At 56.8% G+C, this 23,813-nt stretch overlaps 10 protein-coding genes across 10 annotated transcripts; 2 read left to right on the top strand and 8 right to left on the bottom strand.

Annotated features, from left to right (window-relative positions):
• Positions 1–1,040: 1,040 nt before the first annotated feature.
• BCV69DRAFT_287406 (putative ODC2-mitochondrial 2-oxodicarboxylate carrier) lies at positions 1,041–2,131 on the bottom strand (the record flags this gene model as incomplete). The annotated part of the gene is made up of 3 exons (XM_025493566.1): positions 1,041–1,088; positions 1,182–2,026; positions 2,104–2,131. 3 exons carry the CDS (start codon positions 2,129–2,131, stop codon positions 1,041–1,043), a joined length of 921 nt encoding a protein of 306 aa, XP_025348377.1.
• Positions 2,132–2,569: 438 nt separating this feature from the next.
• Positions 2,570–3,829, bottom strand: BCV69DRAFT_190563 (hypothetical protein). Its single transcript, XM_025489611.1, has one exon. It carries the CDS (start codon positions 3,716–3,718, stop codon positions 2,855–2,857), a length of 864 nt encoding a protein of 287 aa, XP_025348376.1. The 5' UTR covers positions 3,719–3,829; the 3' UTR covers positions 2,570–2,854.
• On the bottom strand, positions 3,536–5,997 carry BCV69DRAFT_190583 (hypothetical protein). Its single transcript, XM_025489612.1, has 5 exons — positions 5,733–5,997; positions 5,570–5,631; positions 4,282–5,491; positions 4,046–4,198; positions 3,536–3,963 (listed from the first exon to the last, which is right to left on the bottom strand). Exons 1-5 carry the CDS (start codon positions 5,781–5,783, stop codon positions 3,829–3,831), a joined length of 1,611 nt encoding a protein of 536 aa, XP_025348375.1. The 5' UTR covers positions 5,784–5,997; the 3' UTR covers positions 3,536–3,828.
• A 98-nt stretch (positions 5,998–6,095) lies between these two features.
• BCV69DRAFT_298987 (hypothetical protein) lies at positions 6,096–9,808 on the top strand (the record flags this gene model as incomplete). The annotated part of the gene is made up of 2 exons (XM_025494282.1): positions 6,096–7,554; positions 7,623–9,808. The coding sequence occupies 2 exons, from the start codon at positions 6,096–6,098 to the stop codon at positions 9,806–9,808; spliced, it is 3,645 nt and encodes a 1,214-aa protein (XP_025348374.1).
• A 19-nt stretch (positions 9,809–9,827) lies between these two features.
• On the bottom strand, positions 9,828–13,785 carry BCV69DRAFT_282705 (P-loop containing nucleoside triphosphate hydrolase protein). Its single transcript, XM_025492447.1, has one exon. The coding sequence runs from the start codon at positions 13,413–13,415 to the stop codon at positions 9,945–9,947; it is 3,471 nt and encodes a 1,156-aa protein (XP_025348373.1). The 5' UTR covers positions 13,416–13,785; the 3' UTR covers positions 9,828–9,944.
• A 205-nt stretch (positions 13,786–13,990) lies between these two features.
• On the top strand, positions 13,991–15,133 carry BCV69DRAFT_312461 (PRP38-domain-containing protein; the record flags this gene model as incomplete). The annotated part of the gene is made up of 2 exons (XM_025494933.1): positions 13,991–14,370; positions 14,452–15,133. The coding sequence occupies 2 exons, from the start codon at positions 13,991–13,993 to the stop codon at positions 15,131–15,133; spliced, it is 1,062 nt and encodes a 353-aa protein (XP_025348372.1).
• BCV69DRAFT_282704 (histidinol-phosphate aminotransferase) lies at positions 14,803–16,734 on the bottom strand. Its single transcript, XM_025492446.1, has 2 exons — positions 15,800–16,734; positions 14,803–15,707 (listed from the first exon to the last, which is right to left on the bottom strand). Exons 1-2 carry the CDS (start codon positions 16,636–16,638, stop codon positions 15,242–15,244), a joined length of 1,305 nt encoding a protein of 434 aa, XP_025348371.1. The 5' UTR covers positions 16,639–16,734; the 3' UTR covers positions 14,803–15,241.
• Positions 16,735–16,883: 149 nt separating this feature from the next.
• On the bottom strand, positions 16,884–19,272 carry BCV69DRAFT_259531 (hypothetical protein). The gene is made up of 3 exons (XM_025490663.1): positions 18,207–19,272; positions 17,878–18,121; positions 16,884–17,801 (listed from the first exon to the last, which is right to left on the bottom strand). Exons 1-3 carry the CDS (start codon positions 18,892–18,894, stop codon positions 17,090–17,092), a joined length of 1,644 nt encoding a protein of 547 aa, XP_025348370.1. The 5' UTR covers positions 18,895–19,272; the 3' UTR covers positions 16,884–17,089.
• BCV69DRAFT_190368 (hypothetical protein) lies at positions 19,013–20,113 on the bottom strand. Its single transcript, XM_025489610.1, has one exon. The coding sequence runs from the start codon at positions 19,926–19,928 to the stop codon at positions 19,131–19,133; it is 798 nt and encodes a 265-aa protein (XP_025348369.1). The 5' UTR covers positions 19,929–20,113; the 3' UTR covers positions 19,013–19,130.
• Positions 20,114–20,285: 172 nt separating this feature from the next.
• On the bottom strand, positions 20,286–23,663 carry BCV69DRAFT_259530 (ABC1-domain-containing protein). The gene is made up of 3 exons (XM_025490662.1): positions 22,000–23,663; positions 21,158–21,920; positions 20,286–21,066 (listed from the first exon to the last, which is right to left on the bottom strand). The coding sequence occupies exons 1-3, from the start codon at positions 23,608–23,610 to the stop codon at positions 20,417–20,419; spliced, it is 3,024 nt and encodes a 1,007-aa protein (XP_025348368.1). The 5' UTR covers positions 23,611–23,663; the 3' UTR covers positions 20,286–20,416.
• Positions 23,664–23,813: the final 150 nt, after the last annotated feature.

Below are 23,813 nucleotides of genomic sequence, written 5' to 3'. Positions count from 1 at the left end.
GGAGAGGCCAGAACCTCAGAAGCAGTTCCGATGACATCGATGGACGGAGCTGCAGAGGAGGCGGAAGAAGATGCGTCCACTAGTGGTGAAGCGCCTTGCGACGAGCTCCCCGCCTGGGACATCTCCGCGGCTGGGTTGACACTCCCTGAGGCTGCGATGTCCTTGTACGACTCCTGTGCCTCGGTAGACTTTGCTGCATTAGTACTCAATGGCCACCAGTCGGCTCGAGGTGCCGTACTGGTCTGGAAACCGACATGCCTTGAGGTAGAAAAGCTTCGATGGGAGAGCAGTGATGAGGAAGAGGACGAGAGCAACGGAGCAGCGAGAGGGAAGGACCGCATCCGTAGCGGTTGAGCGTACAGTTGAGAAGCCATACGACTCTGTAGAGGTGTACTTGCTGCGCTCCACTTAGTTACAGCAGCTCGAGAGGTGGACGCCAAGAGGCGCTGTGCCTCGGAAGTGGTACTCTGTGCCCTCAGCAGACGAGCAGCTGGCGGAGGCGGGAGAGGGCGCGCAGCCCTCATCGTCGATCGAGCCAGAGGGAGCATGGTATACACCAGACTATATGCAGGCCCACAGCAGCAACAAAGGCGAGCGGGATGAAGATTGGCTACGAGGAACAATTGCGGAAGGGGTGTTTGAGGAAGTGGGCGGACCAAGGGTGCAATGGGAAGATCCTGACAAAAAGTCGTCTCCGCGCAGCTCTTCCGTTCCGGTCTCATTGGTGGCCCATGCGTAGACTAGACGAACCTCGACCATGGTCCTCCTTCCGCCTCTCCCATCGCAAGAGGAGCGTACGGACAGTTGCATCAGAGCCTCTGAACTCTGAGAGTGAGCTTGGTCTTCTCTGATGCTATTGGCTAGCATTACAGTACATCGTGTAGACGGAAAAAAGGGGAACGAGGGAAGATGACCAAAAGTAGCGGCGAGAGGGAACGAGGGGATGGGTAGACAGGCGGGTCGTTTTGATTACAATGCACATCCGTACTTCTTTGTCTGATTCTTTTCTAGTCTTCTCAAACCTTTGTCGAGCCTTCACTCTACTTGTATGGAGGACCGAGGAAGGTACGGAATTGCTCCAGGACGACCTGGTGATTGAGGTCAAGAAGAGAGGGACGTGTAATGGCATCAGTATAGTCTCACGAGGTATCAGCGCTTGTCCAGCTCGCTCCTGGACTCACCTCGACTACCAGGAGCAGCACACCTCCTCCAGGTGCCAGACGAAGCACCTTGGGTGTGAATCCCTTGTAAAGTGCGCTGGCTCCCTCTTCGCGTACAATGAGTGCCATGGATGGGAATGTCCAGTTGTACTTTGGCACAGTCCCCTTTACCTTTGGCGTGTTCTGGATTCTACTCTTGACCACATCCGCTGGAGTGTTGATAGCCGTTCCTACGAAACCACCGATGGCTCCAGAAATGAAGTTGTTCCTCAGTTCCTCGCCCTTGTTGAGCGCTTTCGGAAGCAGTCCGCGCACCTGGAAGATACATCCAAAGTAACCTCCATTCCAAAGGACGTGCCTCCAGAAGGTACTCTCCATACCCGCGTAGAGTCCCATGACTCCATCAGCCTTGATGATCTTATTGACGACATCCATAGGACCCTTGTACAAGTGGCTCTGCGCCTTGTCCTGCAGTCTGATCTTCACCAGCTCAAATGGAACAACCACGACACTCTCCGTTGCACCTGCCGTGCAGCCCGTGAGGACCGACAGGCCCTGACTCATCTGCTCAGTGCCAAACGCATTCTTGTATGTCTTTGCCCAAAAGTCATTAGCAGCAAACTTGACTGCCCTCTTGGGAGCTTCAAGCATGAGGGGAGGGACGATTCCGCGGTAAAGTCTTCCGGCACCTTCGTTTGCGATGATCTTCTTGAAACAGTCGAACATGCCGTTGTACCGATCTGCACCCACGGCACTGGCGGTCTGAAGCTGCATACGCGTCTTGACTACATCCAGGGGGTAGAGACAGAGGAGCTCGGTCACACCTGCTACGGCTCCTGCTGTGAATTGGGCATAGAAGGGCAGAGCTGGAAGGCGGCGGAGGAGAAGAGCAAGGGTGTCAGAACGGAAGCAAAGTGCCGTACGAAGTTGTCCACCAACTTACCCTTCGGCTTAGGGTTAGTTGTGGCCATCTCGAAGAGTCTGAAGAGCCAGCGATGGTAGGAAAGGAGGAGCTAGGTGGTCCGAACTCAGATATCCGAAGCTCGCCGGCTTTCTGTCCGAAAGATGAAAGAAGGTCGCAACGAGCGCAGAAAAAGGAAAGAGAGGAGCGACTAGGAAGAGGACTCGATGACTCGACTTTCAACAAAAGTCAGAGCTGCAGAGTGGAAAGAGTAAGAGGAGGCGTGCGTGTGTAGCTTGGATGGGAAGGTCTACTCAAGTCTGATAAGAAGGACTGGATTCGGACTCGGACTCACTCCCTCGCTGCAAATCGGAAGGACCTGGGGCGGGTCTGACACAAGGTGTGGGCGGGCGGAGCTTCAACTTCTCATCCCCGGCGCATCGGCGCATCGACGCCTCCACCCCAACCCTTCCGATCCGAAAGTGTGGCTCCGACCCGAGAGTCGGACTCGATCCAACGCTCGACGGTCCTCTTGTCTGCTCGTCGAGCCATCCCTCGAATCAAAGGGGTGGTAGAGCGGCGGTGACGGTAAAATCCTAATGAGAGGTGATAAAACTTCAACTACAGGTACAGAATCGTTGGTGGTACAGTCCTACTTCCAGGGTATACACGATCACGTTTCCTCGCTTCTGCCCTGCACTGCGTCGACTTCCACTTGGGAAACTCGCGACGAGCGTGTCTCACTCCCTCTTCTGCCTTTCCCACCACCTCTTTGCCAACACCAACCCAAATCTCACGTCCATCCCTCCATGAAGTTCAGATTCGGCACCACATCAAAATCGAAGAGCAGCCTCGAAAGGTCCACCGAGTCCATCGACGCAAAGTCCAGGTTGCCCGTACCCATTGCAACAGCAGGTGCTGTCAGTCCATTCGCAGTTTCAGCTGCTCCACCGCCGACGGCGGCGGCGTCGCTTCCTCCTCCCCCACCCGCGCTCCCGCCCTCTTTTTGCGGAGGCCAGCTGTCGAAAGGTGGGAGAGGAGTGAGACCGCTGCTGATGCTGCCGTTATTCGAAAGACCCGAGCTGCCGTTGAGAGACTTGGAGGGCGGGGTCGCCGTGGACCAAGAAGCCGATGGTGAGCTGCCGAAGAGGGCATTGAGGTCTGCTGTTGGAATTCCCTGAGGGTTCGATCCGGTCCGACTGAACGACATGGGTGCTTGCGCGCGTGGTGACCAACCATTGTTTGCTTGAGGTGTATTGCTCCAGATGGGTGGTAGCTGGAGTCCATTGTTCATGATGTCTGGGTACTCAGAAGCGGAGCCCCTGCCTGCACTAGTGCTTGAGTCAGCATTGGGGCCCGAGCTCGCAGGAGAAGGATTGCCCGGCGATGGAGCCCCTGTAGATCCAGTCGTCCGCCTTTTGGCGCTGCGAGACGATACTTCGGAGGACCTCTTCCTCCTCGGCGCAACTCTGTCAACAGCGCCGATGCCTTCGGCCTTTTCCTCTTCTTGCTCCACCACGAGGGGCAAGACGAGCATGTCTCCCACTTTGCCTGCGTGCATGAACCTGGCTTCCAAGCTTCTCAGCCAGCCGAGAGACCGAGTGCTATAGGTTGCAAAGCGTTTGCGGACATTGTCGGGCTGATGAGGCCTTGACATGACATGTGAGAGGACTATGGCTCGGGAGGCCAGGGAGCCGGTAAAGGGGTCATGTTGCGCTGCGAAAGCAATGGAAGAGGATTAGTACTGCGGGCTGCAGAGGCGACAGTTTAGAATGCGTTGACGTGTGACTTACAAATCGCCAAATCAGTTTCGAGAGTCCGACGCAGATTTCTCTCCAATGTGTCCAGAGCAGAAGTTGGAGTTGGTCCTGGCGCTAGTATGTCGGGAGCCAGGTACAGCAGCTTGATAAGCGGAGGTGACAACGATGCGGTAAGGTCAGGGAACGGTTTCAGGAACGGCACAATGCAGACGGAGCTCACTCACCTCGACGGAGTCAACCATGATCTGAAGACGTTGGACCGCCACCCTCAAGCTGCTGTCGCTCCTGTAGGAATTCAAGTGACGGTGCAGGTTCTCGAGCCTCGTCTCGATCTTCCTGAGGCTCTTGTTCGATGGCGGTGACCCTCGGTAGGCATACTTGGTGATTACGCCGTCATGGAAAAATTTGGTCAGTCAATGAGTCAATCCAGCTCAGTGATTGGCGTAGGTCAATGACTCACTTTAGCTCTCATAATGTCTTCTGTCAGCATCATAGCCTCGATCTCGCACCACTGCGCTGGATCTTCGTCTTCTTTTGGCGGCTCGGCATCGAACAATTGACTCGATAGCATTGAGCACCGACCCATGACCATTGTGATGATCTTTTCAATGGTGTAACATGCCCAAAAAGTCCTACGCCGTTCATCGGCCTTGCCGGTGAGCTCCTGCAGGACAGATTTGCGATGCATACCACAGTCCACAAGGACTCGGATCGCGTCTCCAGCGACGTGCCAGCTGTTCTGTATCAGCATAGGCCGAGTCGATGCAAAGGACGCTTGCAGGATATAGCACTGAGCTTTTTCGATGGCGTCGGCAAGCTGATCATAGCGTTTGCCAAGAGTTAAGAGGAGTCTTTGACTGGCTAGCGACCAGTGTAAGCCAGCCAGATAGGGTCGGTTGTTGACGACTTCCAGACCTAGCTGGCAATGCCAGGCTCCCAGAGCACATATGGCATAAATTCGTGCCGCTCGTACCTTCGAGATTCCGCCTGTTGGCCCGATGGCGTGTTCTTTGCGCACAACGGCGTCATCTATACCCATAGTTGGACCCGCGGCTCCTTTTGCTTCGAAGAAGGCATCGAAGAGCTCTTTCGCTTCTTCTTCACTTGGCCAAAAGCAATGCGGATCCTTGTCCAGCTCGGCCTCGACAGGGCTGCAATCCCACTGCCAATGTTCCAATCGCACCCTTTTCCGCAATTGATCTGCCATCTGCAGACCAATGGACTTGTACGTTCGAGGTATCTGTCTGGCTGCTGCAAGTGGAAAGATGACGCTGCTGGAGCCGAGGTGACCGTAGGCGCTGCGTGGGGCAGCATCCTGAACGCTAGCCTCATCTGCAGGGGACGGGTTGGGATCGTCGACGCCGGGGAGGCCGCCTGGACATGTCCGATCGACGTCGCTGGTGGGTATATAGCTGGGTATGAAGGCGATTCCGCTAGAGTGTGCCTGTGAGCGTGAGGAAGAGGAGGATGAATCCGAAGCAGAGTCGTCATCGTCGGCGTCTTCCGATTGGTCTGGTGGATGGCGAGTCTGGCCAGGCTGAGAGGGAAGGTTGCGTCCGGCAAGCTGTGCTTCGAGAAAGGCGATCCTGGCCTGCAATTCCTCCACTTGACCCGATGGGAGTGGCCGCTTTATTGGCACATCAAAGGTGCAGTCCAGGGACATCGTCGAGCTGAGTAGGCGAAATAGAAAAGCTCAGCACGTGGTACAAAGGGAGGCTCGGCGCTAATCGCGTAGGTGTACTCACCACCTTTTGCACTTATTCTGACCTGTATCGACACCTGTACATCGAATCTTGCGACCTCTACATGGCTGCGGAGTGGGAGAGAGAATTCGAAACAGACGGGTCAGCATATGCGATTGATTGATTGCTTAGATGAGACAATGTATGCAGCGCAGGCAATGAGACTCACGTCGCAAGCTCTAGTAGCTCGCCTCTGCTTCTTTGCCTCTGCTGTTTCCATGATGAGCAGCAAGCAGCAGCGAGGTCTGAATGATATCGATGGAGGATGGGAATGGGCTAAGCTGAGCCGCAGGAGATGGACGAGGTGAGTCAAGGAGGAGTGGCAGCAGCGTAGCCTATCGCCCTTTTCAGCGGGGCGTCGACTCTGGGCTTCAATCGCATCGGGGTGCAGGGGCCACGCGCTCAGTCTCCGCCTTTCTGCCTCTTTCCGATGGGAAGAACGTGGGAAGCGCATATACCCAGGCTCATCATTCACACCAGCATACACTCTTCCTGCGCCCACTTTACCATGGACGAGGGAACATACTAGGCCATGCAACCACCTCATACCTCGGCAAGGTCCATACAATCGGCCGCGAGAGCTCAACTAGCAGCGCCATTGCCCAGTCAGGATGCCCTACTAGACATCCTCATACCTACTCTCGACCTGCTGCACCTGCTTCCAGAGCAAGAGGTTCCACATCTGATATGCCGCAAGCACGCAGCCGCGAAAGTATATGGCATCAAAGACGACGAGCTAGACGATGAATTCCGGATAGCATTCCGCGGCAGGTCTTGGCTGCAGGATGTACAGCAAGCTATACTAGGATCCATCGCCAGGGATTGGGCCCCTCGATTGGCAGAGGATGGCCTTTGGGAGCCTCTCCTTAGATCCTGGTTCGCGCCGCAAGTCAGCCTAGCTGCGCCGCAAAGACCCAGTGCTGGACTCATCTCAGTAATAGAAGAGCTCGAGGATGCCGGCAACAGCTCGCAAACGCAAGTCTCAGCGGCTCTCGTCACCGCCTCCGGCATGCAGGTCTTCATCTCAACCCTCTCACGTCTAACAGTGCAAGAGGGAGGAGCAGCAGCATCTCCCATTTCACCCATCTTGGCGGAAAGCATCCCCGTCCTCATCTCCCACTATGCAAGGGCAGACTTCCCCTTGCTCGACAGCCTTATGATCGCCTCGCTATCGGAGCAGAATCTCGCCAGGCAGAAGCTCGTCTGGCAAGAGAGCATGCAGGCCATGCTCAGTCTACCAAGTCGAATCGCCAATGCGCTCCAGGGCGATGTACCTCAGTCAATTACAACATCAACTTACTCTGCCACTCTGGCTTTACAATTGGCAGAACAAGTAGCACGACTTGCAGAACCGCACTCCTCCGATGGGCGCAGTGGACTCTTGTCTCAATTGCTGTCCAGGCTGCTCAGAGCCGGTCAAGTCACCAATGCATTCTGGGAAGTCATGACCAGATCCATCTTCCAAGCCGCCAACGGCAATCTGACCTGGCCGGCTCCCTACGGCCGAGCCTGGCAGAAGGTCTTGGCCTCTCTCGACGACACAGATCGGAAGGCTTTCGATCAGAACTTGCTTGCGTTCCTCGATCAGCGGATCCGCCTGGAGTACTTGCAAGGTTTGGTAACAGACCAAGAAAGAGGGAAGCCTGTGCTTGTAGGACAATCTTTCCTAGGCGCAGACGTGGCACGAATGCTCGAGGTACAGACACGCCTACTTGTAATGCTTTGGGGAGGCAATGGCCAGGCCGCTGATCGTCCCGAGAGCTCTGTAGCTCCTGAAGACGATGATGATGACGATGACCTGGCTGCCTATCAAAGAGTGAGATCCTATATGCTCGATGAGCCACAGCAGTATAGCCCTGTGATGGCTCGTACATTCGCGGCGGTGCTGCTCGAGCTCGACCCTCAAGGCTTGGACGATGCGCTGTTCGAGGCAGTCGATGTCTGGGCCAATGCTGCTCGTGTAAAGAGATCGACGGCTGCACAAGAGCAATGTGAGTGGCTCCGTTCTTACCTACCAGATCTTGCCTCAGTACTGATGCTGTACCCTACCCTCCCTCAGACCTTGCAACTCTAATCATTTGTCTCCTTGCGGAGATCAAGCAGTCCCCGCAACCTAGCAACATCAACATCGGGCAAACTCTCACTCGCCGCAAAGAATTTGTGGAAGGCGTCGCTGCTCACATGAGTCATCTCGATCCTCACATCCGACTTATGGGCATGCTCCTTGCGGAGCTTGCTAGCGAAGCTTCGCAGAGTGAGGGCAAGGGGGAGAGCGGCTCCAAGAAGCTCGAATTTGGGAGGACCCTGTGGGACGGAGTGGGCAATGGGAAGGAGGAGGCGAGAGTACTGAGGGCACTCTTCCACTCTTGGAAAGTCGTCGCTGCGTCTGCTACAGAGGTGACCGCCGCGAACGCACTCGAGTGTCTAGGGCTCGTTGAAGACGAAAAGCCTGGCGAATCAAGCCCGCTCAATGGAGACAACAAGCAGCCGAAGGAGAGAGACGCCCCTGCTACTCGTCGTCTTCCTGAGAGAAGATCCGCGGCTACTTCAAATCCAGCCAAAGCAAAACCCTCTATGCTGATCTCTGAGCTGAACGATTCCGATGACGAAGTCCCCATTCTGGGACGAGCAACCGTCGAGTCGGAATCTGAGGCTTCTTCCTCGTCGGAGAGTGACTCATCAGACGACGATGACGGTCCAACTCACGATGGCTTTGCCGAGCCAGACATGCCCCTCGACGCGTCCTCCTTCAAGCAAGCAGGGAAAGGTGCTGGCCAACGAGATGAAGAAGAGACTTTTGAGCTGGACACTCGCAAGCGTCGTCGTGCCCCAGTGTACATCTGGGAGCTCGCCTCTCTACTTCGCGAGAAAGACCGAGATGCTGTACGTGTAGGCCTGAAGAGTGCCGAGGCCCTCATCAGGCGCAAGTCTGGCTGGGGAGGGGAAGTGGACGAGAATTGTGTCGATCTGGCCTTTGTGCTTGTTGGACTGCAGAACAACTACCGTCTGAAGCACTTTGACGAGCGTAGGACCTCAGCACTGCAGGCGCTCGTTGTGGCCTCGCCTCGGCTGGCGGCGGGGGCCATCATTGAGCAGTTCTTCACCGATAGTTGGTCGATCCTGCAGCGCTTTGCGATTCTGAATGCACTCGCCGCCGCAAGTCGAGAATTGGCAGGGGCAACCCCTCTTCCTGGAGTCGGAGCGGGTGTGCAGACGAAGCAAGGGAAGGCAATAGTGGGGCAACAGCAATCGCAGGGTGCGGGAGTCACTGCGCTGGCTAGCTCATTGGCTGATGTGGCCATCTCTCGCGCTAAGCACGAGGGAGAGGAGCGCGTGCCCGAGATCAAGCGCGAGAAGGCTCTCAAGCTCACAAGTCAGTCAAGCCGCAATGGCAACGGCAGAAGCGGCATCGGTATCGAAGAAGTCGGCACAGGCACATCATCCTCTCTGCAGCTTGCGAACAGAAATGGGCATCAAAGCAGTGCATTCAGCTCCCTTCCCGGGACTCTCACACGTCCAAGGGAGAAGTACATAGATCTAGCGGGCTCCGTCTTCCTCTTCCCGCTGCTCACCCGTCTCTCAGCACACATAAGAGAGACATCCAGTCGTTTCTCTCGTCTGAGCAGCAGCGCCAGCGGCGGGGCAGGCACCCGTGACGGCTCCGGAGTGTCTCTCGGTCTCGGTTCAGGCATCACCATTGGTCTCTCCTCCCTCTTTGATCCTCAAATCCTCTCCGCACTCCTAGACACCCTCTCCGTCTTGGCACACTCTGCCCGTAACGCAAGCGATTTCCTCGCCCTGCTCGCACCAGAAGTAATGGAGGTGGCGCTGCTCGTGGCAACGAGAGCGTTGCCCCTTTCCCTCGCCGGAGCTGGAGCTGGAGCTGGCACTGACGGAGGAGAAGGCGGAGGGGACCTCTCCACCATGCACCTTCTACACGGGTCCTGCCTCTCCCTCCTGCTAGTCATCCTCGACGCATCCTTCTTCCGGGACGAAGGACGAACCCTCCTGCGCTTCCACGCACGACCGCTTCTGGAGGATGTGGGGGAGTTTGCTGCTGGGGTGTTTGAGAGGGTGGAAGGGGAGGGAGGAGAACGGGGAGGTGGTAGAGGAGTAGGGTTGGGAGGAGGGGGAGGAAGGGGAGGGGAGGGAGTCTCGAGAGCGGCTAGATGTAGTGCGGCTGTGGTGCTTAGGATAGAGGAGATGCGCAGTCGCTGGAGGGAGGAGAGGATGCGGGGGTTGTAGCTTCGCAGCTGAGTCTAGCTCAGAGTGTAATGATGCGCCATCTCTGCTATGATTGTGAGTTGGTCTAGAATGAAATGTAGAACAGCATACAGTACATCTACTCCGCTCTCTCTCACCCGTATCAGCGTACAGCCTTCTAGAAGGCCCTCCCAAACGCATCTCCCGCTCCAACCGCCGGAGGACCAAATCCTCGATCACCACCGCCACTACCACCGCCAACAGCTTCCTCAACAGGCGTGCCATCGAGCAGCTGCTCCGCTCCATCCCACTCATCCACCATCTCCGCCTCCGCCTCCACTTCCTCCTCCTTGAGGACCTCCTGCGGCTCTTGAACAGCCACAGCCGCAGGTAAGAGCCCAATGAGTCGTCTGACCTCCTCGCCAGACACCACCGTCCCCTCCCTCTCGACATGCTCGGCAAAGGAGCGCAACGAGTCCGCACAAGCGGGCGCAGTTGAAGTGCTCGCGGAAGAGGAAGAATGATCCATTCCTGGTCCTGCTTTTGCTTTCTCACAGCCAGAGGTGGGCACTGCTGCGTTCCTCCAAGTGTGCAAGTTGCCAAGGACAAATAGGGCACTTTTTGCGCGTGTGAGGGCGACATTGAGCCTGCGAGCGTCGGCGAGGAAGCCTACGGGATACTTCTTCTCTGGCTGCTGCAACTGCTGCTGGTCATTCAACTCATGCGCGTTGGTCTTCGAGTCAGATGTAGCGGCGGAGGCAGAAGAAGAGGCAGTAGTAGCAGCAGCAGCCACTGCACCCGCTGAGCACCTCACTGCGCTGAAGATGATCACGTCCTTCTCCCTCCCCTGGAACCCATCGACTGTATTCACTTCTACCTTTTCCAGCTCTTTCACGCCCACTGGGCCCAGACGCTCCTCCAGGACACGGCGCAGTGGATGTACTGCATCCTGCTCGGTAAGTGGCCGCAGAAGTCGGCCGATGAGACGTGATTGAGCGAGATAGGGGGCGATTATGCCGATGCTAGATCCGCTGAGCTTGGCTACCGTGCTGGCTTTCGCACCTTGAGCAGTAGATGGACAGGTAAGGAGGTCGTACAGGAGGTGCAGCAGCAGCTCGATCTCCTGCAGATTGCACAGCGAGACCTCCGATGCCGAGCGGGCGACAGACTCCAGACCGGTATGGTCGATGAACACCAGTCGACCCTTCGAGGCCTGTATCGCTTGGTCCGCAAGCGAGTGCGCAATCACAGGGACGTCCTGCGTGCGAGGGGCAGACTGAAGCTGTCCTGCATAGAACCGCTGATTGGGAAAGGAGGCGAGTATGGGGTGCATACGGTGCTGTACTTGCAGCATCTGCATCTTCGTCCGTCGATGCATAGGTGATGCAGCCACAGCAGTCGCAGCAGCAAGCTCGCCACCGCCTCCAACTTCTATCTCGGCGGTCGCCCAACCGTCTTCCTCGACAAGTCGCTCGAACAAGCTCCTCGCGCCGCCCTCCTTCTTGCCATCCTTACTCCTCAGCACGGGCGGAAGCTGCTTATGATCGCCAATGAGGGCCACCTGTCGCGCGCCCTTCATCAGCGGCAGCAAACTCAGCACCTCGAGCGCCTGTGTGCACTCATCGATGAAGACGAGGGGAAAGTCGATGCACTTGAGCGAGGCGGAGCTCGAGGAGATTAGCGTAGAACAGACCACGTCGGCTTCGTATAAAACGGTGGTCTGGATCTGACGCGTGAGGATGAAGGCTTGCTGTGCAAGGCGCCCGAGAGATTTGCGGAGAGCTGCGATCTCCAGCGACTTGTTAAGTGGGGGAGCACTGCCTTTGCTTGGCGTCGGAGGCTGCTCTCCGATAGCGGCCTGGGCGTCGGCTTCGACGGCCGCGGCAGCTTGCTCCCTCTCTTCTTCTACCCTCTTCTTCTTCTCCCTCTCATACAACGCCGTGATCTGCCGCTTTGTAATACCCATTCTGATCTTGGTTTCCTCGAGCCTAGCCCAGAGGTGATGCTTCTCCATCTTCTTCTCCAGTGTGACTTCTTCAATACGGCCACTCTTGAGTCCGCTGACGCTGTTGCTGGGTCCCACACGAACCACATTGAGTCCAGCACTGATAGCGCCATCGACGAGATTGTCCACTGCTACATTTGTGTGTGCGCAGAGCAGGACGGGATGAGGGACAGCAAACTGGTGCTTGAGCAGCTTGATCGTCGAGACCAAGGTATGCGTCTTGCCGGTCCCCGGAGGACCTTGAATGAGGGACAGGCGCGAGGAGAGCATCGTTGCGACTGCCTTGAGCTGACTCTCATTCAAGCTCAGATCTGGGTCGCCTTCCACGACCAAAGGCGCGGAGCGCGAATAGCGCTCGTACCAAGAACGAATGCGCCAGTCGGGCTCGTAAATCGATGACTGGCTGACCCCTGACAAGGCGCCAACTGCAACCTCTTCAAATGACGAGCTGAGGTCTTGCGTTTCGCGAGGCAGGAGAGCTTCGGTCAAGCCGCTCCCCCGCGCTTCCCACTTGGCATCAACATCCCTGGCCTCCAAGCCCGCGAGATCCATTCCCAGACTCTCAATGGCTTCATCGACCTTGGCATCGATGACTTCGTTGGGCGCCAAATCCAATCTCCAACTCTGGCAGGCTTCTAGATCGACAAAGGTGTGCGGAGGAGTAAAAAGAAGGTGAAGTCGATAGGCGTCACTCGAGAGGACAGTGGCAACCAGACGGAACTGTTCCTCGTCTTTGGCCGATGTCTCCGGCGCGGCTGCCTGTTTCCGGCCTTGACTCTTCTTGGAGGCTTGCACAGTCGGCACTGCGACTTCCTCCTTTGGCATATAATCCTGCACCACTTTGCGAGTATGCATACTTGGCCTGAGCTCGACTTTGTCGCCTTCTTTCAGCCGACTCCAACCGAGCTTCTGCAGTCCCGTGCGAGTCAAGATCGCCACTCTGGGCTTGGATCTGGCGGCAAGCATCTGCTGCTTCTGTCTCTTCGACATCGGACTGCCGACATTGAGGCTGCTTCCGCCTTGCCAGTACCCGACGAGACCGTCCACTGTCCAACCTCCGGCAATGAGCTCTTCTTGACTGCGACTGCGCAGCCGCTCCCACTCTGCTCTCTCGAATGCCCGCTCTATGCCAACGAGGTGTGAGAGTCGATCTTGATACGCTTGTACTCGTGCCTGCAACTCCGGCGAACGAGTATTGGAGGCCGCAATGACATTGGCGCTTGGTGGCTTCCGGATCTTGTGAGCATTGGCTACCTTCAATTTGCGAAAGGACGACGCAGTGAGGCGCCAGTCGAAGCGGTCCGTCAAGCCCAAGGAGGATGGTGTGGGATGGGGCTCCTCTGCCTGAGAGCCAATTCCCGTCTTGGTGCCTTGTACGACCTTTGTCAGAGCTGGACGTGAAGAGGGTCCAGGTTCGGCCCAGTCGTGAGCCACCCCTGGGCCCCGCTCTTCTGCCATTGCGTCCAATTCATCTCCCTGCAACAAGGCATCCTGTGTAACGTCCTCTGCGATGACGTTGAACGCCCTGTCATCATAGTCGTACGCCCTGCCTTTGCCCTTGATGTCTGCTTGAGCTCTCTCTTCCGGTGCGGCCGTAGGCGGCTTGGGAGTACTAGGCCACCTCTGTCCAACAGCCGAGGGCATCCACTCGCGACTCCTATGTCTCTGCAGCCGACGAGCCTCAAGCTCCTTCGCCTTGGACAAAGGCGAGAGTCTACCTCCATCTTTCCAGCTACTGCCGCTATAGTAGGGAGGTGTATCCCTTTCGCCAATGCCATGCGAGCTTGTGGAAGGACCAGAAGAAGAGGAAGAGGATGCACCGCGAGTGGCATCGGACCCACCCCGCCGAAGCAGCCTCACCGGCTGGGGAGTGGATGCATGGCAGGGGTGGCAGCGGGGGAAGAGGTGGCGACGGATGGTGAAGAGGGAGGGAGGGTAGCGGAGGGATGCCGAGGAGAGACGCTTTTTGTCAGCGTCAGAGTGACGTGGATATCAATCTATCGAGAATGGGATGGTAATGGTGATAATGAGGACCAGGCTGCAAGGCAAAGGCGCGATTCCCACTGAGCCGCATCGGAAGCGGAGCCTGGACTGGAGTGGAAAGCGGAACGGCGCCATGATTGTGTGCGTCCCACTTCCGCTGCCACTCCTTCCTTCGTACCAACGCTTCCTGCCCATCGTCATCGATTGTACACCTGGGAGGGGTGACTCATCCAATCATGCCAGCCCCGATACCAACACAGGAAACCTCAACAGCGGCTGCTTCGTCCTCTGCTACTGCTCCCACCTCCGGCCCTCCTCCTCCTCGCGAATACCTAGGCTATCGCGCTCCCCGCTCCGTGCACGGTACCAATCCTCAATTCCTAATCGAAAAGGCAATCCGTTCACGCATCTACGATTGTCTCTACTGGAAATCAGTGTGTTTCGGTCTTTCTGCCGAGACACTCGTCGATGAAGCTGCATTGAGGTTGCCTTGTGTAGGTGGAAGTTATGGAGGGACATTGAAGCCGACGGAATTCCTGTGCTTGGCATTGAAGATGTTGCAGTTGCAGCCGGAGGAGGGGATATTGAGAGAGTACCTGGGGGCGAAAGAGTTCAAGTGAGTCAGCGGTAGCAAGAAATCGTGTACACGTCATACTATCCGAGGCTCTCCACTGACTTTTCTCTGCTCTCTTTCCAGGTACCTCCGAGCTCTAACAGCCTTCTACATCCGTCTAGTCTGTCCCGCCCTGCAAGTCTACACCCTTCTCGAACCCCTCCTAAGCGACTACCGCAAGCTCCGCTACCGCTCCCTCGACGGCTCTTATCGCCTGACGCACATGGACACGTTTGTCGACGAGCTGCTAACAGAGGAGAGGGTGTGCGATGTGATCCTCCCTCGACTGGTGAAGAGGGAGGTGCTGGAGGAGAGGGAGGGTCTGCCCCCTAGGGGGAGCGTACTGGAGGAGGCACTTCTTGAGGGAGAGGAGGGGGAAGGAGAGGGGAGTGGTGAGGAAGGAGAGATGGACGAGGCGGAGAGGGAGAGAAAGAGGCGGTGGAGGGAAAAGGTGGCTAGAGGTAGGGAGGCTAGAGAGGCTCGTCTTCGTGCCGAGGCAGAGCGGGAGGCAGGTGTGGCGGCGCCGGCAGCGAGCAATGGTGTTGGTCGAGGGGAAGCAGAGCCACGGCCGCCTTCGCCAGTGGATGAGAGCGAGGTGGGATATGCTTCCCAGGAGGACTCCGAGGACGAGAGGGAAAGGTACGTCAGTCGATCTCCCAGCCGGAGCGTCAGTCCTGATCGACAGAGCAATCGCCGGTCAGTAGCCTCCTCTGCCTCCCCCTACCGCTCGCGGTCACCGTCGCCTGGCAGCGGCAACGAAGCGTGACGATTGTAATGTATATACCCATCACATTTACGAAGTACAGTCCTTTGCGCAAGTCAGACTCGTCGTCCTTCTATATATAGCGGGGTCCTCTTTCTTTCCCGGCTCACTTCAACTCCACTCCCCTTTTACAAGGAGTTGTCTCATCAACTCGATGCACCTCTCATTCTCCTCCTCTGTTCCCACCGTAATCCTCAAGCATCCCAGACATCCCAAATCCGAGCTTCGATTTCTCACTACCAATGCCCGCTCCTCTGCCATTCTCTTGTACAGCATTCCCGCCCTTGCATTATCAGGTTTCCCTCCAGAGGTCTTGGGCGCATCGAGGATTTGTACGAGGACAAAATTGGCATCGTTGCCACCTAGGATATCGCCTGTGCCTGGAATGGTCGCGAGGTTTTCGACTAGCCAGTTGCGACTGGAGATGAGGGTGCGGACATTTTCGCGCATCTTCTTCAGGCCGGCGTCGGAGAGGGCCAGGGAGGAGAGGTGGGCAGTGGGGACGGAGATGTTGTAAGGAGCTTTGGTGTTGTTCATCAGCTGAATCAGGGCGGGCTGCGAGTAGGCAATGCCGAGTCTGTGAGCGTGATGAGGAAAGAGCAATGAAGTGGTCAAGAGTCAGCGCTACTCTTCAATAGGAGGATGACAGGGTCCCGAGCTTCTACTTACCGGATGCCAGCAAGACCATACGCCTTGCTCAATGTTTGCGTCACCAGCAGATTCTTGTACTCCTTGACCAGCTCCACTGCACTGACTGGCTCCTTGCCCCTAACACCCATCCTGATCTCCTCTTCAGCGAAATCAATGTACGCTTCATCTACTACGACCAGACCCTTGTAGGATGGCTCGTCCAAGATGCGCCTGACGTCCCTCAGCGACAGAAGTGTCCCGGTGGGGTTCCCCGGCGAGCAAAGGAAGACAATCTTGACATTTGGGTGCTCACGCAGCGTCTCAATCAATTGGTCCACCTGCAGGGAGAAGTCTCCATCCTCGACCCTCAGTGGTACCTTGACGACTGCTACATCATTCACAGCTGCACATACACTGTACATGCCGTACGTGGGTGGACAAATGGCAATTGCATCCTTTCCGGGTGCAGCAACGATGCGCTGGATGAGATCGAGGATCTCATCAGATCCAACACCGAGGAATACGTGGTCCTCACCGGGGAGGTTGCGCATCGAAGCCAGACGGGACTTAATACCATACAGAGAAGGGTCTGGATATCGGTGCAAGTTGAGAGCGTCTGATGGACCAGCACCATTGATTGGAGTGGCAGTGTGGTCTACCCTATCTTGGTGAGGGATGGAAGAGCCAGCAGGGAGAGCGTGACCGAGAGAATTCTCATTGGCGTCGAGGAGAATACCGTCTTGGTAGTCGTCTCGGGCACAGCGGTAGGGCTGTAGAGAGAGGATGTTGGGACGGACAATGTCCTCGAGGACAAAGTGGGGAGGCTTGAGGGAGGCGACGTGGGCGCTTGCCTCGGAAGAGACACCTGCGACTGTCATCGTGGGGAGGATGGATGGTGAGACGTGAGTATCTACGGATGGACAGGTGGAAAGAGAGAAAGAGATGAACGAGTCAAATGGATGGCACTAGGGAAGATTACAATCCATGCCGGGCGTACGCCATGACTCCTTCCGTCTCGTCTCTCTCAATCGTCTTCAATCTCCGCCCCGATTGACTTGCACACCTCGGCGTTCTGCCCACGCGAGTCGAGTCAGCACTTCGCCTCGTTCCCGCACAAAGGATTCGTAAATGAAGCATTTCATTCAACTTGGGAGAAGAGACTACATTGAAAGACCTTGCAAACCATGACAGCCCAGCCATCGCCAGTAGACGGACGGGAATGGTAGTGACAGAGCAGATAAACAAAGCGACGTAGGGTATGCCATGCCACCGGCCCACTCAACGTCGAATTTCAGAATTTCTCACCTGGCCTTTGCTTCCTCTCCGCGCTCAACCATGGCGAGAGAGGTCGCTAAAAGCCGAGTCAATGGCTGCCTTGATCTCCTTGTAGCTTACAACCAAACAGCTCTGTTCATCCCTACTGGTGAGCATGATCCTATCCTCACTCCCCGCATCTAGCCTATTCAAGTTGCTCAGCAGATGACTCAGGTCCAGCACAGGCTTGCCGCTCCCGCCTTCCTCGACAGAGTGGAAAAGGTAGTCCCGGAAGAGAGAGATGAGGTATCGCTCTCCCGTAGATGACCAGTTGGGGTCGTGGTCGTACTCGGGTCGCTCATTGATGAAGCCCATCTTGCAGAGAAGGCGCACCAGGCGAGCATTTTCCAGCTCCCGACTTAGCGAGTCTTCGAGCAGGTCAGAATAGTTCTCGCTTGCCTCGAGCTCGTCAGCCAGGTGCGGACCGAGGAGTCGCAGTAATTCATCGGCGTCTTTCGCCGTACCATAGTCCCTGTCCACCTCTTGCGCACTTTGCAGCAGCCATGTCACAACGTCCTTCAGCTCCTTGGAATAATGACGACCCAGATTGTCCAGAGACTGGGCGATGTTGTTTCCGGCTGTGCTTGAGAGCGAGGAGAGACAGAGGAGCAGAACACCAAGCTTGTACAGATCTTCGGCTTGATGGTTCGCCATCGACTCAGCAGATGGAGGATTTTGGGGATCGTAGGTCAGAACGTCGAGGACTGAGCAGCAATTGATTTGCACACTGGATGCAGAATCGAGTGAACAATGTCAGAAAGATGTTGCGGCGCGGTCCTCTGCCCCTCTGCTTCTGAACTTACCGATTCTTCCCCGTCAGCAGCACCTTCCCAAGCTCAAGACATCTAGCCGCAAGTCCGAGCTTGTGGATCTGTCGAAGCGCCGAAGCGAGCTGGCAGAGGTAGGACCACATCTTCCTCTCTGGCACATGCATGTCCACCGTCTGCATCCTTCCTGTTCGTGGATCCACGCGTGGCGGACGAGGGAGGAGATGCTCTGCAAAGAGCGTCGTGGAGAGGGGATGGAAGTCGTACACAAAGACGATCGCTGGATTTGCCAAAAGAGGGTCGTTAGCGCACTGAGAGACTCAAGCCCACTCTCGCGCTCACGCTCGCTCATCTCCAGTACTCACAAGCTTCGCCCCATCTCCAGCTAGTAAAGGCCTCTCTCACATTGACCACACCCGGACACCTCAGTCTCCTCCACCTCTCCACTCCTTCTAGCGCCCTCTCCTTTTCTCTACCCAGGTTGAATCCAACGATCCGCCGCAAGACGTACGTCTTTCCGTCAAGAGTGCAGGTGGCTCGGTGAACTTCGGTCGGATATCCGCCCAGGGCAGAAGAGGGGGCGAGCGGTCCACCGGAGGAAGAGATGGGCAGCTGGCTCAGCGCGCCCATTGAGCTGATCAGGCCGTTTGCTCCGATTGGCAAGAGGTGACGTGGGAGCAGCTGCGTAGGCACTCCTCCAATTGTCACGGGGTTGCCTCTCGAGCCGTATGGCAGAGGGCCCGACGAGTCGGGCTCCAAAGCTACCAGATCCTTGTAAACATGAGCCTCTTCGGGCTGAGGCGGACGAGTCTGTGTACCACCTAGATCGGTGACAGAAGAAGCAGAGACATTGATAGCCTCATTCCTACGGAAGAGGTCCTCCCGCAACGAGGGACTCATAAAATAGGCATGCTGAGCCATGTGTTGAGGGTGAAGATTAGAGGTGTGGGGAAGAGGCGGAGCGGAGAGGTGGTATTGCAGTGGTTGCCGAATGGGTCTCATTGGCTGTGCAGTAGAAGGATCGTCATAGCCACCGTGGCCTTGCTGATCCATATGTTCGTAGGGATTGAAGGGCCTGCCAGCACTAGGATCTCCTCCGGCTCCGTACGAGGCGCTGTTCGAGGCGTGACCTCCGGAAGGCAGAGGACCTGCGTAGGTAGGATCAAAGGCAGCGTTCTGGGTGAGGGAAAAGACAAAGCCCAGAGCATACGGAGCAGGGAAGAGCAGCTCGAAGATCAATATCTCAGTACCTCCCGTCGCTCCACCTCTTCGTTGCCTCTTATATGAGCTCAGGCTATACTCACGCCTAAACCTTCGCTATCATACCCAGATGGACCTGCCCCGCTCCCATACCCCGTCGGCGTACCCCTTCCACTATGACTCGCGGGAGTGAACACACTGGATCCTGGCCCACCAGTAACAGCTCTCGCGTAGGGGTTCGCGTTGCCCGAAGGAACGAACACGGGCGGTCCTCCATTCCCCTCTCCACCACCACCACTTCCAGCGCCTAGATTCATGCCCCGGAACTCGCCAGCAGGCGTAGCAGATCCGTCTGCCTCGTTCTTACCGAGGGATCCACTAGTTCCACTCTTCGGCACAAAGACGGCTGCACCTGCTGCCGCCTTGGAGAGGCCGCTTGCGGTGGCCTTTCCCGGGGTAGGACTGCTCACCGCGGCTAGGCCGGACGAAGCTGAGCCTGCCTTTCTCATAGTTGGCAGAGGCGAGGTGGCTGTGCTGGGTGTGGCACTGGTGGTGATGGAGCCGTCTGGTCGGATGATGGGGATTGCGGCCGAGGAGCGCGGGGCGTTGGGAGCCGCTGGTGGTCGCAGAGCAGGCGAGCCGCGGGCAGCTGGAGTGAAGGTGTTGTGGTGATGTGCTCCGCCGCCGGCCTGGTTCCCACTGCCAGTATTGCTATTGCTGCTGTTATTGACATTGGAAGTGCTCCATGGTGGCAGAGGTGCCTGTTGCTGCTGCTGCTGCTGCTGTTGATGACCGTGGTGGCCGTGATGAGGTGTCTGATGGTGGTGCGGGGTATGATGCTGTTGCGTCAGTCCCGGAGGGGGCCGCCCCTGGTACGCGTTGTACATAGACTGGAAGCGTCCACGTCCTGTATGGGAGGCACAGGGGTGAGACGCAAGGTGTGAAAGTGATGATACGACGCCTGTCTGTCTCTGGTGAGAGGAAGACAGAGACGAAGGAGGAGGAGGAGGAGGATACCAGGACCAGGCCAGGAGCAAAGGGAAGCGGCTGGGGCAGACGACTTGGCTCGCACCTCCCGTACAGGCGAAGGACTCGCGCCGGGGCCCAGGGCGAGGCGAATTAAGACTCCGCCATCCCGTACAAAGCTACCCAATGCTCTACCCTCACACAAAGGCAAAGGAGATGCTACGATGAACGCCGTAGATGAAGCAAAGATAGACAACGAAGGACCAGAAGAGGAAGATGTTCCAATTTCAGCATTTGGTGAATTGCTAGAGACAGTCGTGGAGGGTATTCAGTCTAGTATAATGACATCCGTTGTATGCGAGCAATCCCGTTGCAGACCGCCTGCCCGCTCCTCCTCCTCCTCCTCCTCCTACACCTTCTGCTTCTTCTTCATCGCCCTCTCCATCTCCAAGAAAGCCTTCATCGTAGGATCAAGCCCCTTGATTTCAATCGGCTCAGCCTCTTGCGGGCCATCAGCTTTCCCTGCACCGGCCTGGCCAGGTCTCTTCCCCAGTAGCTGAACATCCCACTCCACATCGCTAAGAGGAGGTCTCATCTCCTCCAACTTCTTCCTCACCTCACTCATCGTCTCCTGATAGTCGTCCAGATCTTCCTTGTACAGGTCATACACGCAGCGAGCACAGCCTGACATACAGCAGTCTTCGGGTCCTGGCGCGTCTGGGGTGCGAGGGACTAGCACGCCTCGAACGTAGATGGTCTGCTTGTCGCTCCTGCTCAGCTGCTCCTCCCGCCGACGCTCGGCTGTATTGCTCTCAATGGCAGTCGCGGGAGACTCCGCCGAGCTAGTACGCTGGGCTGGGTTCGGAGTAGTACGCAGAGGTGTGTTGAGCTCAGGTGAAGATGTTGTGGCACTAGTGGGCTCTGTGGGTGTAGCGCTCATCGACGTCCCAGCAGGCGAAGGAGAGAGGGTATCGAATTGATCTGACCTCTGTGAAGCCGAAGACGGCGGGCTCGCTTGAAAAGACCGTGGCCATCGATCTCCAAGATTGATGCCGTACCCTGTCGAGGTGTGAGACGTACAGTAGATCCGCTTGAGGTGAGCTGGCCATCTCGGGTCGGTGGTACTACAGAGATTGTGGTCTTCACTCACGCTCTCTTACTCTGCGGCGTCGGATCGCTTCTGTCGCAGTACTTGCGCTTGTCTCGCTCGAGGGTCCTCGTGCATCGTCCCTTCGCGACCCTGCCTGCTCCATTGCTCTCAAAATTTTGAAGGAAGTATGAAAGCCTCGAGCAGGTGCGAAAGCGGTGCTACCACTGCCCGTGACTCGACCCGCCTGCTCCACCAGCAGCTTCCCGCTCTGCACACGGACTACACCGCCATCCTCGAAGCGATAGCCATCGACGATGTCGCTGAGCACCTTTTGGCAGTCTACAGTCGCCTTCAGCTTGCTACACATCAAGAACGTCCCGCTGAGCTTCCGGTTCAGACTGTAAGTCTCCTTGGGCGGAGGTGTCTTGCGCTGAGCCAGCATCAGCGGGATCTCAGACTTGATCTCGTCTGTCAGCGTTTGATTTGTGAAGTTGAAGGGGGTGGTCCGTCTAAAAGGCGAACCTAGCAGTGTCATCGATCGGACGTGCGCATCAACCATCTCGTCGGACTCGGTACCGATGAGGTAGCCGACCTTTGTGCTCCACTCTTTGCAACCGGGCAAGTCTTCATTGACGGCACAGATGAGAAGCCGAAGCCAGTCGTCCATAAACGCCTTGGAATACTCCCTGGTAGCACCGAAGTCGATGAGCTGAATCTTGCGAGTGGACGTTGCATAGAGAAAGTTGCTGAAATTCGGATCCGTTTGCATGAGCCGATGGGTGAACAGCTCAGACAGAGCAAGATCGAGAAGAGATGTAGCGATCTGAACCATCGATAAGAGAGGAGAGGACGTCAGTTAAATTCGACCCGGATACTGACACTGATGGACTGCATCGGCTCACTTCGTTGCGTCGGCGTTCATTGTAGCCTTCCACATGGCTCAGCGGTCTGCCCTTCATCATCTCCGTCGTCAATACCCGTCTCCCACAAAGGTCGGGAATAACAGTAGGAACCTCGAAGCTGCCAGCTGGCTGCCCCTCATTGAAAATCTCCGCAAATCGACGACCCATCTCGGCTTCACGCTCATAGTCGCATTCGTCCTGCAGTTCCAACCTCATCTGGTTGATTGTGTTCTCCAGAAAGAGACCCCTGGGCAGCAGAGCAGATGCGGCCAGCAGCCACTTCAGATATCCTAGATCTGACTCGATAGACTCTCGAATGCCAGGAAACTGGACCTTGATGGCTACTGGGAGATTGGGATGCTTCGGATGAGACGGCGACAAAACGCCGTGGTGTACCTGTCCGATGGACGCAGCTGCAAACGGCGTAGAGCTGAAGGAGGCAAAGTGGGAGCGCCAGTCTGCTCCCAGCTCTTCGGCCATGACCTTTTCCATCTGCCATTCAGGCATATAGTTCGCACTGTTCTGCACCTGCAAGAGGACAGCTTCGATCTCTGGAGGTAAGAGATTGCTGTCCTGTATGCTCAAGAATTGCCCCAGCTTCAATGCAGCTCCCCTCATCCTTGAGAGCTTGTCCACTAGACGCTTGATGTTTCCCTCGCTCATGAATGGGCTGCTGTTTCCCTTCTGCGCCTGTCCTTCGGGACCTCTTCCTCCGCCGCCAGGGGTTAAGATGGACCCTGCAGCTCCCCACGCCAGTCCGGCGCCCAAAGAGCCATAATGCATGAGGCGAGCTAGACGAGACGAGGGGACCTTGGAAGCCCTCATGGGAGTCGTACGTTGCTCAGTAGTGACATCGTAGTCTGACAAGTGCTCGAGCTCTTCTGGCTGTACATCAGCATCTCGCAGCCGAGGAGGTGGAACGCTCTGGCTGGCAGCAGCTTGACTTGGCGTGAGGTCGGCTGACGATGCTGTGACTGCAGACGGTGGCGTGTTATCTATGGTGATAGCTGGATTCTGCAAAGATGGTCCAGAGAGAACCTCGCTTTCCAGCGAGCTGGGCGGACTTGACCTGTTCTGCTCTTCGACAGAAGGAGACGCATGAACGTTGCTGTGGGCGTCTACGGCTGCACCAGAGGCATGACTCTCGCTGAACAGACCCTTGTCCGGTGGCCTAACCTCTTCCGGCTCCGGAGGCGGAGCGAAATAAGCCGCAAGAGCCTCGTCTAGCTTTCTCCTGGCCTCGGCCTTCTCTTCTTCTGTAGGCTCCTGCTGTGGCTTGTCAGCGTTGACATGCTTCATCTCTGTGAAGGTCCCATCTGGCGCCTGAGGAGGAAGGGAGAGATTGTCTGGCGAAGGCTTGCGAGGCTTGTATGCTTCCGGTTGAGACCGCATTGAAGGCCCTGTCTTACTGCTCTTCGCCTTCTGTGTAGGCCATGGCCGTGATGGACCCGCCCTCGGGGCAGAGGAGCTGGAGGGGAAGGCAGACGATGAGGAGCTAGGTGTGGCGGCTGTCGAGGCTTGTAGATATGCAGCTCGATGAGCGATGCGGGCTGCAGTCATTGCAATGGCATAGATGTCATGCAGCCGTATTGGCGGAGGCGGCGGAGCCATGGTGATCACAGCTCGAGGAGCGATAAAGGTGCGTTGGTATGGGCTCCTCGATGGTGCGGAAGGTGCTCAGATCGGAAGAAGTGGTCGTGGTGGAGCGAGGCCTGACGTCGGAACGGAAGATGACTCGCGCATTGGGTGTGGAGTGAGACACGCACTGACGACGCCCGGCGTGAGGCGAAGTGACACTCCTTCCAGACCATCAC

The sequence above is a fragment of the Pseudomicrostroma glucosiphilum genome (genome assembly GCF_003144135.1).
Source record: "Pseudomicrostroma glucosiphilum strain MCA 4718 unplaced genomic scaffold BCV69scaffold_6, whole genome shotgun sequence".
Lineage (NCBI taxonomy): Eukaryota > Fungi > Basidiomycota > Exobasidiomycetes > Microstromatales > Microstromataceae > Microstroma > Microstroma glucosiphilum.
The sequence above is the reverse complement of the archived record's forward strand: the minus strand, read 5'-3'. Positions and strand labels throughout refer to the sequence as shown.

What these genes read in the sequence shown, in the direction of transcription:
- BCV69DRAFT_282704 (XM_025492446.1), bottom strand. Translation starts at nt 16,638, where the DNA reads ATGACAGTCGCAGGTGTCTCTTCCGAGGCAAGCGCCCACGTCGCCTCC. An exon ending in TATGGTCTTGCTGGCATCCG is followed by an intron (nt 15,708 to 15,799) that starts GTAAGTAGAAGC and finishes TCACGCTCACAG; the next exon opens with ACTCGGCATTGCCTACTCGC.
- BCV69DRAFT_259531 (XM_025490663.1), bottom strand. Translation starts at nt 18,894, where the DNA reads ATGGATCAGCAAGGCCACGGTGGCTATGACGATCCTTCTACTGCACAG. An exon ending in CTGGAGATGGGGCGAAGCTT is followed by an intron (nt 18,122 to 18,206) that starts GTGAGTACTGGA and finishes TGGCAAATCCAG; the next exon opens with CGATCGTCTTTGTGTACGAC. An exon ending in CTGCTGACGGGGAAGAATCG is followed by an intron (nt 17,802 to 17,877) that starts GTAAGTTCAGAA and finishes TTCTGCATCCAG; the next exon opens with TGTGCAAATCAATTGCTGCT.
- BCV69DRAFT_282705 (XM_025492447.1), bottom strand. Translation starts at nt 13,415, where the DNA reads ATGCCCTCGGCTGTTGGACAGAGGTGGCCTAGTACTCCCAAGCCGCCT.
- BCV69DRAFT_190563 (XM_025489611.1), bottom strand. Translation starts at nt 3,718, where the DNA reads ATGTCAAGGCCTCATCAGCCCGACAATGTCCGCAAACGCTTTGCAACC.
- BCV69DRAFT_190583 (XM_025489612.1), bottom strand. Translation starts at nt 5,783, where the DNA reads ATGGAAACAGCAGAGGCAAAGAAGCAGAGGCGAGCTACTAGAGCTTGC. An exon ending in GAGCTACTAGAGCTTGCGAC is followed by an intron (nt 5,632 to 5,732) that starts GTGAGTCTCATT and finishes CCCACTCCGCAG; the next exon opens with CCATGTAGAGGTCGCAAGAT. An exon ending in GGTCAGAATAAGTGCAAAAG is followed by an intron (nt 5,492 to 5,569) that starts GTGGTGAGTACA and finishes TCGCCTACTCAG; the next exon opens with CTCGACGATGTCCCTGGACT.
- BCV69DRAFT_190368 (XM_025489610.1), bottom strand. Translation starts at nt 19,928, where the DNA reads ATGTACAACGCGTACCAGGGGCGGCCCCCTCCGGGACTGACGCAACAG.
- BCV69DRAFT_259530 (XM_025490662.1), bottom strand. Translation starts at nt 23,610, where the DNA reads ATGGCTCCGCCGCCTCCGCCAATACGGCTGCATGACATCTATGCCATT. An exon ending in ATGAACGCCGACGCAACGAA is followed by an intron (nt 21,921 to 21,999) that starts GTGAGCCGATGC and finishes TCGATGGTTCAG; the next exon opens with ATCGCTACATCTCTTCTCGA. An exon ending in ACGCCGCAGAGTAAGAGAGC is followed by an intron (nt 21,067 to 21,157) that starts GTGAGTGAAGAC and finishes ACACCTCGACAG; the next exon opens with GGTACGGCATCAATCTTGGA.